At 47.5% G+C, this 12,645-nt stretch overlaps 1 protein-coding gene across 1 annotated transcript; it reads left to right on the top strand.

Annotated features, from left to right (window-relative positions):
• Positions 1 to 730: 730 nt before the first annotated feature.
• LOC129327938 (vomeronasal type-2 receptor 26-like) lies at positions 731 to 7,884 on the top strand. The gene is made up of 3 exons (XM_054976686.1): positions 731 to 808; positions 1,768 to 1,894; positions 6,986 to 7,884. Exons 1-3 carry the CDS (start codon positions 731 to 733, stop codon positions 7,882 to 7,884), a joined length of 1,104 nt encoding a protein of 367 aa, XP_054832661.1.
• The last annotated feature ends 4,761 nt before the right edge of the window (positions 7,885 to 12,645 follow it).

The following is a 12,645-nucleotide window of genomic DNA, read 5'->3' as shown; positions in this document are numbered from 1 at the left end:
AGAACATGAGAGAGCAATCCGAATGCTAAATTCGTCACAGCGGCGTCAAGGTATCAATAGTAAGTGCTGGAATAATTCACTCAGCATCTGAGGTTTGGTAGACTGCAAAGCAGCTGGTAAAGTATACCGCAATAGAATAATAAAATCTTCCCTGTATTATGTGGCAAACACTCAGTAAGGTGATAAAAGGGAGAGAGAGCAAATTAAAACAACTCAAATGGCACGAGCAGCTACCCATGTTCCCACCAGCACTGCCATCTTAAATCTGGCTCCTAATCTGATGTCAGATCTATGAGTTGGCTCCCTCTGAAAATTCAGTGCACCCTTAAGTATAATAGAATTTATATACAGTATTAAGTATAATAGTAATCATTTCTTTTCTCAAAAAATGCTTCATTTTTCAGTTTAGCATTTCGATCAAATTTCAAAAACCAGGTTAATTCATATTTAGTCATATTAATACAATTGCAAATCAATATCGCAGAACAAGTAGTTCCATGTTAACAAATTTCAGAAAGGTATATTCATTTATTTACCGCTACCTTTTTTAAATACGTGAACTGCTTCTTTACCTACCTAGCTTTGTTCATTTTTGAGAAAAGTTCGCTTTAACAATTCTGCTGGAGATGAAATCTTTTTTGATGAAGATGGGGACCTGGCTGCTGGCTATGATATTGTGAACTTGGTCACATTCTCGAATCAATCTTTTCAAAAAATCCAAATTGGTTCGATGGAATCTAAGACAACTGCAGGTGAAGAGTTCACTATTAATCGAAGTTTGCTGATATGGAATCACAAATTTCAGCAGGTATGGATGATGTTTTTTCAATGTTATGATACTTCTTTAGAATAGAGGAGAAGCATTTAGTTACCTCCTATATCCTTGCAAATCAAAGCCATGGATATGTCCTTCGAAGCTGCAGCCAATTCCTCTATTCTGCAGCCATCAAACAGCAGCCACCATTGTCAGACTGGGGCTGTTTCCACACGGCCCCCCGCTGCTCGTAACAACCCAGAATGTCACGAAAGAAATGCAGAAGATCCCGTTTTCTCGCACAAGATTTGTGCGATGTCACTTGACTTTTCAGAATGGCACCCTTTCCCATAATGTATAAAAAAGTAACATGGGATGGACACTGAATGCTTCTGGATCTATTGGAAGATTTCCATTTGCCAAATTTCATAGTGCAGCCATAATGGATCCAATGTATGCAAGAATCCAGAGACAATATTATTCTGTTTAGTTTTTGCCCTGGACTCTACAAACTAACAAGAAGAGATGGGGATGAGTTGAGAGAGATTTCACTGTACTTATACAGACGGAGAGTCACAGTTTCAATGTGAAAATTCTCTAGCAATGAAAAACTAGAACAAGTTACACAACAACTTCTTCCCTGATGTGCTAGTTTTCTTGCTTGCAGGCAATTTTTGTCTCAAAAGATTCCAAACCGGTATTTCCTCAGAACAGGAATTCTGATGCAAGAATAACAACATTTCTAGCTCATGAAGATGCACAATGAGGGATATCTGTTGAGGGAAGTAGAAATGCACGTGGAGGACATAACACTTGTCCCTCTGCTTACACAGCTCCTTTTGTTTCTCTTATCACTTTGCTAGATCTTTGTATCTACGTATGTATGTATACAAGTGGGGAGCATGTCATTTCTGGTGTGTTCTTGGGCAAAGGGGTTAGAATCAAGAATCATAGCTGGAAGGGAGAAGCAGCACATTTCCATCTCCCACCCCTTCCTTTTGCTTTTCTCTCAGACTGTCCCACGCAGTACGTGTGTTGAGAGCTGCCCCACTGGGCACAGCAGGATTGTTCAAGAGGGGAAGCAAGTTTGCTGCTACGATTGTGCTCACTGCCCGGAAGGGAAAATTGCACTCCAGATTGGTAAGTAAAAGGATATGAAGCTACAAGAGAAAAGCTCCAAATGTTTCAGATGTGCTGCTACTCCAGTTACTCGAGCTTTCCTGTACAATGGATTTGCCAATCTCTACCTTCTGGAAAATGGACAGTCAGTGAGAATCTCATGGCCTGCTTCCACCTGATGTAGAATTTCCCCTTTCCCCACCAATTTTATAATGTTTAAACAATGTGTCCACTAAGGACAGCATTCCTTAACATAGTTGAGCCCATGGCTACTCTTGGGATTTTGAGGACTGGTCACCCTGCAGATAGACCTGAGCTAGATAGACCGTGGTGGAAGTAGCAATGCCTGCCCCGCTTGCCCCACCCTTTCTAGAACCTATTGTATTTCCCCCCCCACAATGGGCTTTGTTACTCGTACTAAAATATATTTTCTGTCAGAGTGATGGCCAGACAAAGTGATATGTGCACAAAAGTATTGGAAACCATCCCAGGTCCATCCAAGGTGGGTGCAGCCTAAGAGATCAGCTCCAAGGGAATGTGAAGCAGCATCACAATAGCAATTCCCAACGGGGGCTTCATATTTCTGTTATACTAACTAGAGATGGGCACGATCGGAATCACGATTTGAAAAAAAAAACAGTAATGGCGTTTGCGCCATCGGGACCTTGCTGATAGCTTCCATCCATGGCAACTGAGCCAGCGGTCGGGGGGGGGGGGCGCTCGTTCGTGGCTTGATTGGATCAAGTGGTTTCTGTTGGAGATTGCACACAGTCTGGCGCCAGTAATCTATTCCAGGGAAACAGAACCCGGGGAATGCCTGAGCTGTGTTTGCCCTCCTTCTGTCGCCCTGGAAACGCGAATGGAAGCCCAACTTTCCTTGATCAGCAGGACTTCCTTCCAACCACAGAGCAACCAGCAACGCATCACCATTTGGGAGAAGAGAGGGGAGGGAGGGGAGGGGGTGTTCTTCTGTAGCCATGGGCACTCGAATCTCATCCCTGCAAACCCTGAGAGGCAGCTCTGATGGCCAAACACAGCCCTCCTGCATTGAAGATAGGGACCCAGGCTTCTAAATAGCCAAGTGCTCCGTGGCTAAGTTTCACTTTCTGCTTGAGGTGGAGTGGGACACAGAGCTCTTGCTTGCCGCTTTTGGAGAGAGAAAGAGAGAGAGCTTTAGCTTTGTGCTGGGCTTCAGCGGATACGGAATTAGGGATCTCTTCCCTCTGGTTCCTGGGCTGCTGCCTGGCTCTGGGACCAAGCTCGGTGGGCACCTCAGCTGAGGGCTCAGCTACATACATTATTGCCTGGTCAAGTCTGGGGGAGTGGTGGTGGGCTAGGGCTCTAGTCTCTCTCTCTGGTTCCAGGGCTGCTGCCTAGCTCTGGGGCCAAGCTCAGTGGGCACCTCGGGCACATGGCGAGTGTCGGCGGCGAGCAGCCAGACCCACCAGCCCCTGAGGGGAGGCGGCTCATCACCACCTCCCCGTGACCCCCAGGCCTGGCAGTCGTTGCCACCAACCACCATTCCTATATCGCTGGAAATAGTGGCACACCCTCCTGCTTTGGCCTCCCCAGTTCCCGATTCCTGATTCCGGATCAGAAACGGGACTTGATCGGAGAGAATCGGTGACCTGGGTTCGGCGAAGGCCCGGATCCACGATCGGCTTGATCGGTATTTTGGGGGGGATCATGCCCACCTCTAATACTAACTCACTTTAACAAATATGCATGCAGTATTGACAAAGTATTCTCAACAGGTATTAAACAAGGTTACCTTGCATAAACTCAATTAGCAGGCTTGGTACAGGGAGGGGAATTTCCTTTCCAAACTTCAGTTCCTTAACTACAGTTATAGATTCCTCTTATTGCCTCTTAAAAGAGCCATTTTTTTCTGTTATTTCTATTTGAAAAAGAAGTTAATGCGCCCTACTGCAACATCAGCCCGGGTATTTGTTTTATGTTTTACTGGGGCTCAGTATAACAACCTGGAAGCTCCATCTGTTTCCCATATTTAACAGTAGTTTGAATAGAGAAGAGGCGCTTCTTCCTCATACCAAGAGAGCTGCAGCAATAGCAGAATAAGCAACATCAAGAACCATCTGTTTTTGCTAGTGAGCTGTAATTCAGAACAGATTGATAACAAATATCATCACCTGACTTCCTCCCCATTGGAGACCCAAAATAACTGACATTGTTCTCCACGATCTCACCAGCACAACTGCCCTATGAGGCCGTTCGGGCCGAGAGAGTGTGTCTTTCCCACAGTCAGTCAACAACCCTCCTTGGCAGTTTTAGAACCTGGATCTCCTTGATCCTATTCTGACAGTTTAACCACTGCATCCAATAGTATCTGATAGGTCAAGGAATCATGATACCCAGCAGGGGCTGGGGTTTGTAAGGATCGGGTGGGACAGGATGCTCCCAAGTAGAGGTGGGCACGATCCACAAAAAATCCCATTTTAGCAGATCATGATTTTGCGGCGCTGCTGAACTCAAGTACCCGAACTTCACCGATCAAGTTCCGTTTCCAATGCAGAATCAGGAATCGGGAATCGGGAAGGCCGACGCAGGAGCGTGCCCCGCGGTTTCCAGCGCTAAAGGAATGGAGAGTGACGGCGGCCGCCTTAGCCCACCACCACCAACACTCCCCCAGACCAAAGTGACCAGGCACTAAAGTGTGTAATAATGTGAGCCCTCAGCCAAGGTGGTTCCCACTGAGCTTGGCCCCAGAGCTAGGCAGCAGCCCTGGTACCAGAGGTGATAGCTCCCTATTCCCTAATTCCCTATCCACTGAAGCCCAAAGCTAAAGCTCCCTCTCTCTCTCTCTTGCATTTTCTCTCTCCAAAAGTGGCAAGCGAGAGCTCGCCTCTGGGCCACTCCACCTGCAAGCGGAAAGTGAAACTTTGTTGAGCAGCACATGGCTATTTATAAAGTCTGGGTCTGCTACGCAAGAGGGCTGTGTTTGGCCGTAAGAGCTGCCTCTCAGGCTTTGCAGGGATGAGATTTGAGTGCCCATGGCTACAGAAGAACACCCCCTTCCCCCGCCCTCCCCTCTCTTCTCCCAAATGGACGAGATGGGTGCGCGCTTTTCTGGCTGCTCCGTGGTTGGAAGGAAGCCCTGCTGATCAAGGAAAGCTGGGCTTCCATTCATGTTTCCAGGGCGACAGAAGGAGGGCAAACAGCTCTGGCATTCCCCAGGCTCTGTTTCCACGGGGCTCCATTCCCTCAGGAACAGATGGCTGGCGCAAGACTGTCTGCAGACTGCAATCCTGAACGTTAACCGATCGATCTGATCAAGAACTGATAAAGCACCCTACCCGACCGCTGAACCAGGAACCGTGGACGGAACTGATCAGCCCGGTCCCAATGGCGCAAACGCCAAAATTGTGGCAATTTTCAGACCGTGATTCCGATTCCAAACACAGCCCTCCTGCATTGAAGATAGGGACCCAGGCTTCTAAATAGCCAAGTGCTCCATGGCTAAGTTTCACTTTCTGTTTGAGGTGGAGTGGGACACAGAGCTCTTGCTTGCCGCTTTTGGAGAGAGAAAGAGAGAGAGCTTTAGCTTTGTGCTGGGCTTCAGCGGATACGGAATTAGGGATCTCTTCCCTCTGGTTCCTGGGCTGCTGCCTAGCTCTGTGGCCAAGCTCAGTGGGCACCTCGGTGAGGGCTCAGCTACATGCATTATTGCCTGGTCAGGTCTGGGGCAGTGGTGGTGGGCTAGGGCTCTAGTCTCTCTCTCTGGTTCCAGGGCTGCTGCCTAGCTCTGGGGCCAAGCTCAGTGGGCACCTCGGGCACATGGCGAGTGTCGGCGGCGAGCAGCCAGACCCACCAGCCCCTGAGAGGAGGCAGCTCATCACCACCTCCCCGTGACCCCCAGGCCTGGCGGTCGTTGCCACCAACCACCATTCCTATATCGCTGGAAATAGTGGCACACCCTCCTGCTTTGGCCTCCCCAGTTCCCGATTCCTGATTCCGGATCGGAAACGGGACTTGATCAGAGAGAATCGGTGACCTGGGTTCGGCGAAGGCCCAGATCCACGATCGGCTTGATCGGTATTTGGGGGGGTATCGTGCCCACCTCTAATACTAACTTACTTTAACAAATATGCATGCAGTATTGACAAAGTATTCTCAACAGGTATTAGACAAGGTTTCCTTGCATAAACTCAATTAGCAGGCTTGGTACAGGGAGGGGAATTTCCTTCCCAAACTTCAGTTCCTTAACTACAGTTCCTCTTATTGCCTCTTAAAAGAGCCATTTTTTCTGTTATTTCTATTTGAAAAAGAAGTTAATGAGCCCTATTGGAACATCAGCCCGGGTATTTGTTTTATACTTTACTGGGGCTCAGTATAACAACCTGGAAGCTCTATCCGTTTGTCAAATCTAACAGTAGTTTGAATAGAGAAGAAGCACTTCTTCCTCATGCCAAGAGAGCTGCAGCAATAGCAGAATGAGCAACATCAAGAACCATCTTTTTTTGCTAGTGAGCTGTAATTCAGAACAGATTGATAACAAATATCATCACCTGAATTCCTCCCCATTGGAGACCCAAAATAACTGACATTGTTCTCCATGATCTCACCAGCACAACTGCCCTATGAAACAGATCAGGCCAAGAGAGTGTGACTTACCCACAGTCAGTCAACAACCTTCTCTGGCAGTTTTAGAACCCGGATCTCCTTGATCCTATTCTGACAGTTTAACCACTGCATCCAATAGTATCTAATTGGTCAAGGAATCATTATACCCAGCAGGGGCTGGGGTTTGTAAGGATCGGGTGGGACAGGATGCTCCCAACCCCCTTTTTCCTTCCTCTGCGATTCCCGTGATTACCCTGAAGCACTTGACCAATTTTGAAGTTTCTCCAGAGTTCTGCTAACTGCCACAGCCAATCTGAACTTCTCTTGCAAGAGTAGCAGGTGACATCTGTGCCTAACCCTGGTCAGGATCCCTCCATTTCCTTCCTTCATGGCAATTGTGGATTCCCGGAAGGAACTGAGCAAAGAGGAATTAAGAGAATTTCCCTGAAAAGCCCTTCTCAGCAGCATCTTTGGACTGGCACAATATAAAACAGTGCATTCATAAATGATAGTAAGAATTATGAATTTCAGATGCAGACCAATGTGAGAAATGCCCAGAAGACGAATATCCCAACCAGAAAAGAGATCAATGCATTCCAAAATCCAGAGCCTACTTGTCCTACCGGGACATCTTGGGAGCAGGCTTGGCTTCTCTCGCTGTTTTATGTTTTGTGGCCACAGTTATAGTGGCGGGGATTTTTAGCACACACTGGAACACACCCATTGTCAAAGCCAACAATCGAAGCATCACCTGTGTCCTGCTCACCTCTCTGCTGCTCAGCTTTCTGTGTTCCTTCCTATTCATCGGCCTGCCTGGGACAGTGACCTGCCTTCTACGGCAAACATTGTTTGGCATCATCTTCACCATAGCTGTGTCTTGTATTTTGGCCAAAACAGTCACTGTAGTGGTTGCCTTCATGGCCACCAAGCCAGGAAATAGGATGAGGAAATGGGTGAGGAAGAGACTGGCCATGTCAGTCATCATTCCCTGTTGTTTCATTCAAACTGGCATCTGTGCACTGTGGTTGGCAATGTCACCCCCTTTCCTAGAGTTTGACACGCACTCCCAAATCAGTTATATCATCATTCAGTGCAATGAAGGCTCAGAAATCATGTTCTATATTGTACTGGGCTACATGGGTCTTCTGGCCACCATCAGTTTCATGGTGGCCTTCCTAGCACGGACTTTACCTGATTCTTTCAATGAAGCCAAGCTGATCACCTTCAGCATGCTGGTCTTCTGCAGCGTTTGGATCTCCTTTGTCCCCACCTATCTGAGCACCAAGGGGAAAGACATGGTGGCCGTGGAGATCGTTTCCATCTTGGCCTCTAGTGGAGGCTTATTGGCTTGTATCTTCTTCCCCAAATGCTACATTATTATATTCCAATCTCAACTGAACACCAGAGAGCAGATTGGAAGGAAAAAATAACTGGCACATAATTCTTTAAATGTTTTTTTTTTTTAATTTCGAATTGATTTCTTCTCTTTCATCTCTCTCCATATTAATGATGAGGGGAAGGCTGTATTGATCTAGGATCCTTTAACAACATGGAGTCTGATCACTGTAGCCCAAACATTGACAGGAAGAGAAATCTCACTCGTCTTCAATAATGGACCTACCTTCGGCTGTCATGCGCTCTTCCACAAGCCTTTTGGCGGCCTATTTTTAGGGCATACTGGGAGATGTTATGGGAATGAGGCTGTTGCCCCTGGGAGGGAAAGGAAACCACATATGAGGGGAATTAAGTCCACATCTCTGCACCCACCTCTAATGAGTGCAGTGCCACCATTGTATTGTCCCTGTGGATGGTCAAGGAAGGAAAGACGAGGAAGAAGGACAACTGAGAAACCAGCCTCCTCCCTTTGGGTTCTGCCTACCTTGAAGATGCTGTCTCTCTGTTGCTTGGAGCTTCCAAAAGGCATCCTGTTTCCTTTCTTCCCCTCCTCCATGTCCTCAGAAATCTGAGAATTCATCCATCCATCCCAAGATTTCTAGATTGTCGAATAGATAGGAATGAAAAAGATTCTGCTTGCAAAGGAACTTAGCAGTAACCTAGGAGCTTAAGAAGGTGGTGGGGAATAGAGATGGGCACGATCTGAATTACGATTTCAACCCCACCCCCAATTTTGGCTTTATCGCCATCGTGACTCAGCTAATCGGTTCTGCACATGGCAACCGATCCAGCCATCGGGAGTTTGCTAGTGCGGGACTTGATCAGATGGGTTAGTTTCTGTTCGGAATTGCAGAATCTCTGGCACTAGTAATTAATTCCCGGGGCAACGGAGTCAGGGAAATGAGCTGTGTTTGCCCTCCTTCTGTCACCCTCGAAACACGAATGGAAGTCCAGCTTTCCTTGATTAGCAGGCTTCCTTCCAACCATGGAGCAGTAACCCAAGGGAGGGAGGGGGAAGGGGGTGGGCAGAAAGGAAAGGCAAAAAGCAGTGCAGGAGGCTGGGAGGCCACCTGCGCCGGTCGCCTTTCACCAGGCCAAGGGGTGTGTGTGCAGGTCAACCTCCCCTTGTCCTGGGGAAAGGCAAAAGGCAGTGCAGGAGGCTGGGAGGCCACCTGCGCCGTTCGCCTTTCCCCAGGACAAGGGGCGTGTGTGCAGGCCAGCCTCCCCTTGTCCTGGGGAAAAGCAAAAGGCAGTGCGGGAGGCTGGGAGGCCACCTGCGCCGTTCACCTTTCCCCAGGACAAGGGGCGCACAGACAAGCTGGCCGCCCCTTGCCTTGCGGGGCAGGTGAATGGTGCAGGCAGCCTCCGAGCCACTCGCGCTGCTGCCAGCTCTGCAGTGCACCAGAACAACCGGCTTGCTGTGTGGGCAGGGGCGACTCAAGAGCGCGTGCATGCGCAACAGCCTGACTACAGTTGCTCTGGGTGCTGGCCTCCCCAATTCCCAATTTCGGACCGGAAACGACACTTGATTGGTTAGAATCGGGAACCTGCGTTCAGCGGCAGCCCAGATCCACGATCGGCTTAATCCGGATTTATTTTTGGATTGTGCCCATTTTAGCGGGGAAGCTAATAATACTTTCATATTTAGAAGCTTTGAGACTGGCTAGCATGCACTATGCTGGTTCTAATCTTCTGATAAGGTTTTCCAGATATATTCATATTTCTTAGTGTTTGATGATTTATCTCTCCACTGCCCAGTGTGTCTCCTACTAAGGACTGGTTGAGAAAGAATTCTGAAAATTCCCACCTAATTTGCTTTTTTACTGTATATCTATTCCATGTTACTTGCTATATACATAAAATATATGTAATCCATATTATTAGCTGTAGATAATGATTTATTGCCATTTATTCATGTATTACAAACTTGAGTCTTTTTGCTGTTGTGCTTTTCTATGAATTTTGCCTTCCAATAAAGCATTGAATTCATTTCAGCAACCATTTTGAGAGTGTGTCTTTTTACTGGCAGTCACACACTCACCACTGGGATGAAATCCTGCAATCACATATACCTTCTTTCTTCTTAAAGAGACCCCACTGCCGACCCAAATGTTTAAAAACAGTAGCATCAAAGCAAACTTTCAATCTCATTAAGCTACCATTGCTCAGATTTCGGAATTATCAAAAGTATAGTAAAAAGAACCTGACAGAACTCCTTCTGCAGAGAACGGAGATTTCTAAATGGAGATATATCAGAAACCGGAAAATGAAAAGTTGAGAATGAGGAATAGATAACGCAACCAAGACAATTGTTGTGAATATTCTAATGAAAACATCCTCAAAACAATTCTCTGAGACCGGCTAGGCCAAGACTGGCAGGCCCACAGTCATAAATGGGGCTTTACAGCACACTGAGAAGAGCCATTAAGGGGCATCCAGTGGACCCAGAGTTGCCAATTTCGTCTCAGGAAATTCCTGGGGATTTGGAGGTGGAGCTTGAGAAGGGGAGGTTTGTGGAGGAAAGGGGTCTCAGTGGGTTATAATGAAATGTAGGCTGTTTTTACAAAGCAGCCATTTTCTTTAGGGGAAGTGATCTAGAAATGCTCGCAGGCTCAACAAGGTTGGAAGCCCTGGCCTACAACCACTCTTGTGTTAAAAACTCTAACTAAATCAGCAGAAGACTCATAATATGGTTATGAGGCAATCCCGTTTCTTTAGTAAGCTGTTGTTGTGCTATAATCTATGTGTATTGCATACTAACCACTGCACATGTACATCGGAAAGGGGAAACCAGAATAATCTAATACGAACAGTTCAACTACTCATTACATTTTTATTTCTTTTTTTAAAATATTGTTTTTAATTGTTAACTAACTACCCCCTCTCTTTGAAGTATGAACCTAGTACCATGTGGGGGTAAACCTATTAATACTGCTACTCAGTGTGACATCACCATGTTCTAGCCTATGACATCACTGGGCCCATCCGTCATATCATCAGACTTGACTCAATAAATCTGTGGTGTCAGGTTGTGGAGCGATGGGGTCCTGCCAAGTCTATTTTGCTGCTCAGGATCCTGATGGCCCTCCCCCTCTGTCGACTATCTGGTGAGCTGTCACTCCACAATTGCCGTGAAGCATCATTTAATAACCACAAGGTCCTGGTTGCGTGAGGATGGTACTTTGAAATGGCAACTGCCTTGGGAGCAAGTCTTACAGTCTCCTTCCCAAACATAACCCTGCTTGGGGCTTGGGGATCTCACTGACTGGGACTGCCACCCTAGGACTGACAGCCAGTTGGGTGACCGTGGGTCAGTCACAGCTCTCTCGGAACTCTCTCAGCCCCACCCACCTCATAAAGTGATTGTTGTGGGGATAATAACATACTTTGTAAACCACTCTGAGTGGGAGTTGATGTCCTAATGGGCAGTATATAAATCGATATTGTTGTTGTGGTGGTGGTGGTTGTTGTAAGATAAAGATAAAAAGTCACCAGGGACAAATCAAAGTCAACAGGCACTAAAGATGTAGACATATACACCGTACATTTAAGCAGTGCTAGTTAAGGAGACTTACACCCTCACACCCTCATAGGTTCATTAAAGTCAATGGCCTTCAAAGAGCGTAACTCTACTTAGGACTGAAGTATGATTCATTTAAAAAAACATAGAGGCCAACAAATTCCTTAAAAAGTAAAATCAGGATCCTCTACCACCTGAAGTTCATTAGGTGATTGATATGTGGCATGACCACCTCATTCTGTAGCACATGTACATTTCTTCTGAGATTCGTCAAAGTATCAGGAATGGAACACCCATTTTTGGGGATATCTAGAATTTGGAATATCCTTCTTATACATTTCGTGCCACCTGATTTCACACACCACTGAAGAACTACTAGCACCTCCTTTCTTTGAGGGCTTTTTCTATGAATTGGATGAATAATATCTCATACCATATGATACCAAAATTGTTCAGGAAGGTACTGAATTGGCTCCGGAGTCCAATTCTGATCAGGGCAGTGACAGAAGCAGAGGGAAGATGTAAAGCTAACCTCACAGCATACCCCTACCTAAGACAAACACATGAAGCTGTTGCTTGCCCTATGGGGGGAAACATGCATATCAGTATGGGTCTCCTTCAATCACTACCCCGTGTTCCATGCTGTCCATAGATTTTATATCATCTTGACCAGGTTTAATTGATATCAAAGGATAGAGGGATAAAATGAAGGCCTAGTCACCCAAACGGAGGGTAGGAGATTGAAGGAATTGTGAAAGCAATGGAGCCATATCAGAGGCCTGAAAGAATTCGGCCACTCCCGGCAGCCACAATGTGGCTATGGCCGGGGGGCCGGGTTTGCAACCTCGGATGGAGGATGGGACTTGTTCCCGCCCATCCGGGTCTTCCTGTGGGGCGGGCGGAGATAGAGCCGTTGGTATCTCCGCCCTCCCTTCCTCGCAGTTGCTCCAAGCGATCGGTCGGAGCAGGACGTGTTTTGTTCCTGCTCTGCCGACGCTTGGAGGAACGCAGCTGTAAGGAGAGAAGCACACGCGGCGGCTACTGCTCCCTCCCTGCAGCGAGTCCAGTGGGCAGCGCGGCGGAGCGTGCTCGCGCTGCCGCTTCAGCCAGGCCGAGAGGCGGCGGGGCTGAGAAGAGCAGCTGCGCAGCGCGGCGGAGCGTGCTCGTGCCGCCGCTTAAGCCGGGCTGAGAGGCGGTGGGCCGAGAAGAGCAGCTGGGCAGCACGGCTGAGCGTGCTCTGGCCGCCGCTTCAGCCAGGCCGAGAGTCGGCGGGAAC

Source organism: Eublepharis macularius, chromosome 4 (assembly GCF_028583425.1).
Source record: "Eublepharis macularius isolate TG4126 chromosome 4, MPM_Emac_v1.0, whole genome shotgun sequence".
NCBI classification, from domain to species: Eukaryota; Metazoa; Chordata; class Lepidosauria; order Squamata; family Eublepharidae; genus Eublepharis; species Eublepharis macularius.
This window is presented reverse-complemented; position numbering and strand designations above follow the sequence as displayed.

Excerpts from the sequence above, each read along its gene's own strand:
- LOC129327938 (XM_054976686.1), top strand. The coding sequence starts at position 731 with ATGGAATCTAAGACAACTGCAGGTGAAGAGTTCACTATTAATCGAAGT. Across the intron at positions 809-1,767 it reads GGAATCACAAATTTCAGCAG|ACTGTCCCACGCAGTACGTG; the intron begins GTATGGATGATG and ends CTTTTCTCTCAG. Across the intron at positions 1,895-6,985 it reads GAAAATTGCACTCCAGATTG|ATGCAGACCAATGTGAGAAA; the intron begins GTAAGTAAAAGG and ends TATGAATTTCAG.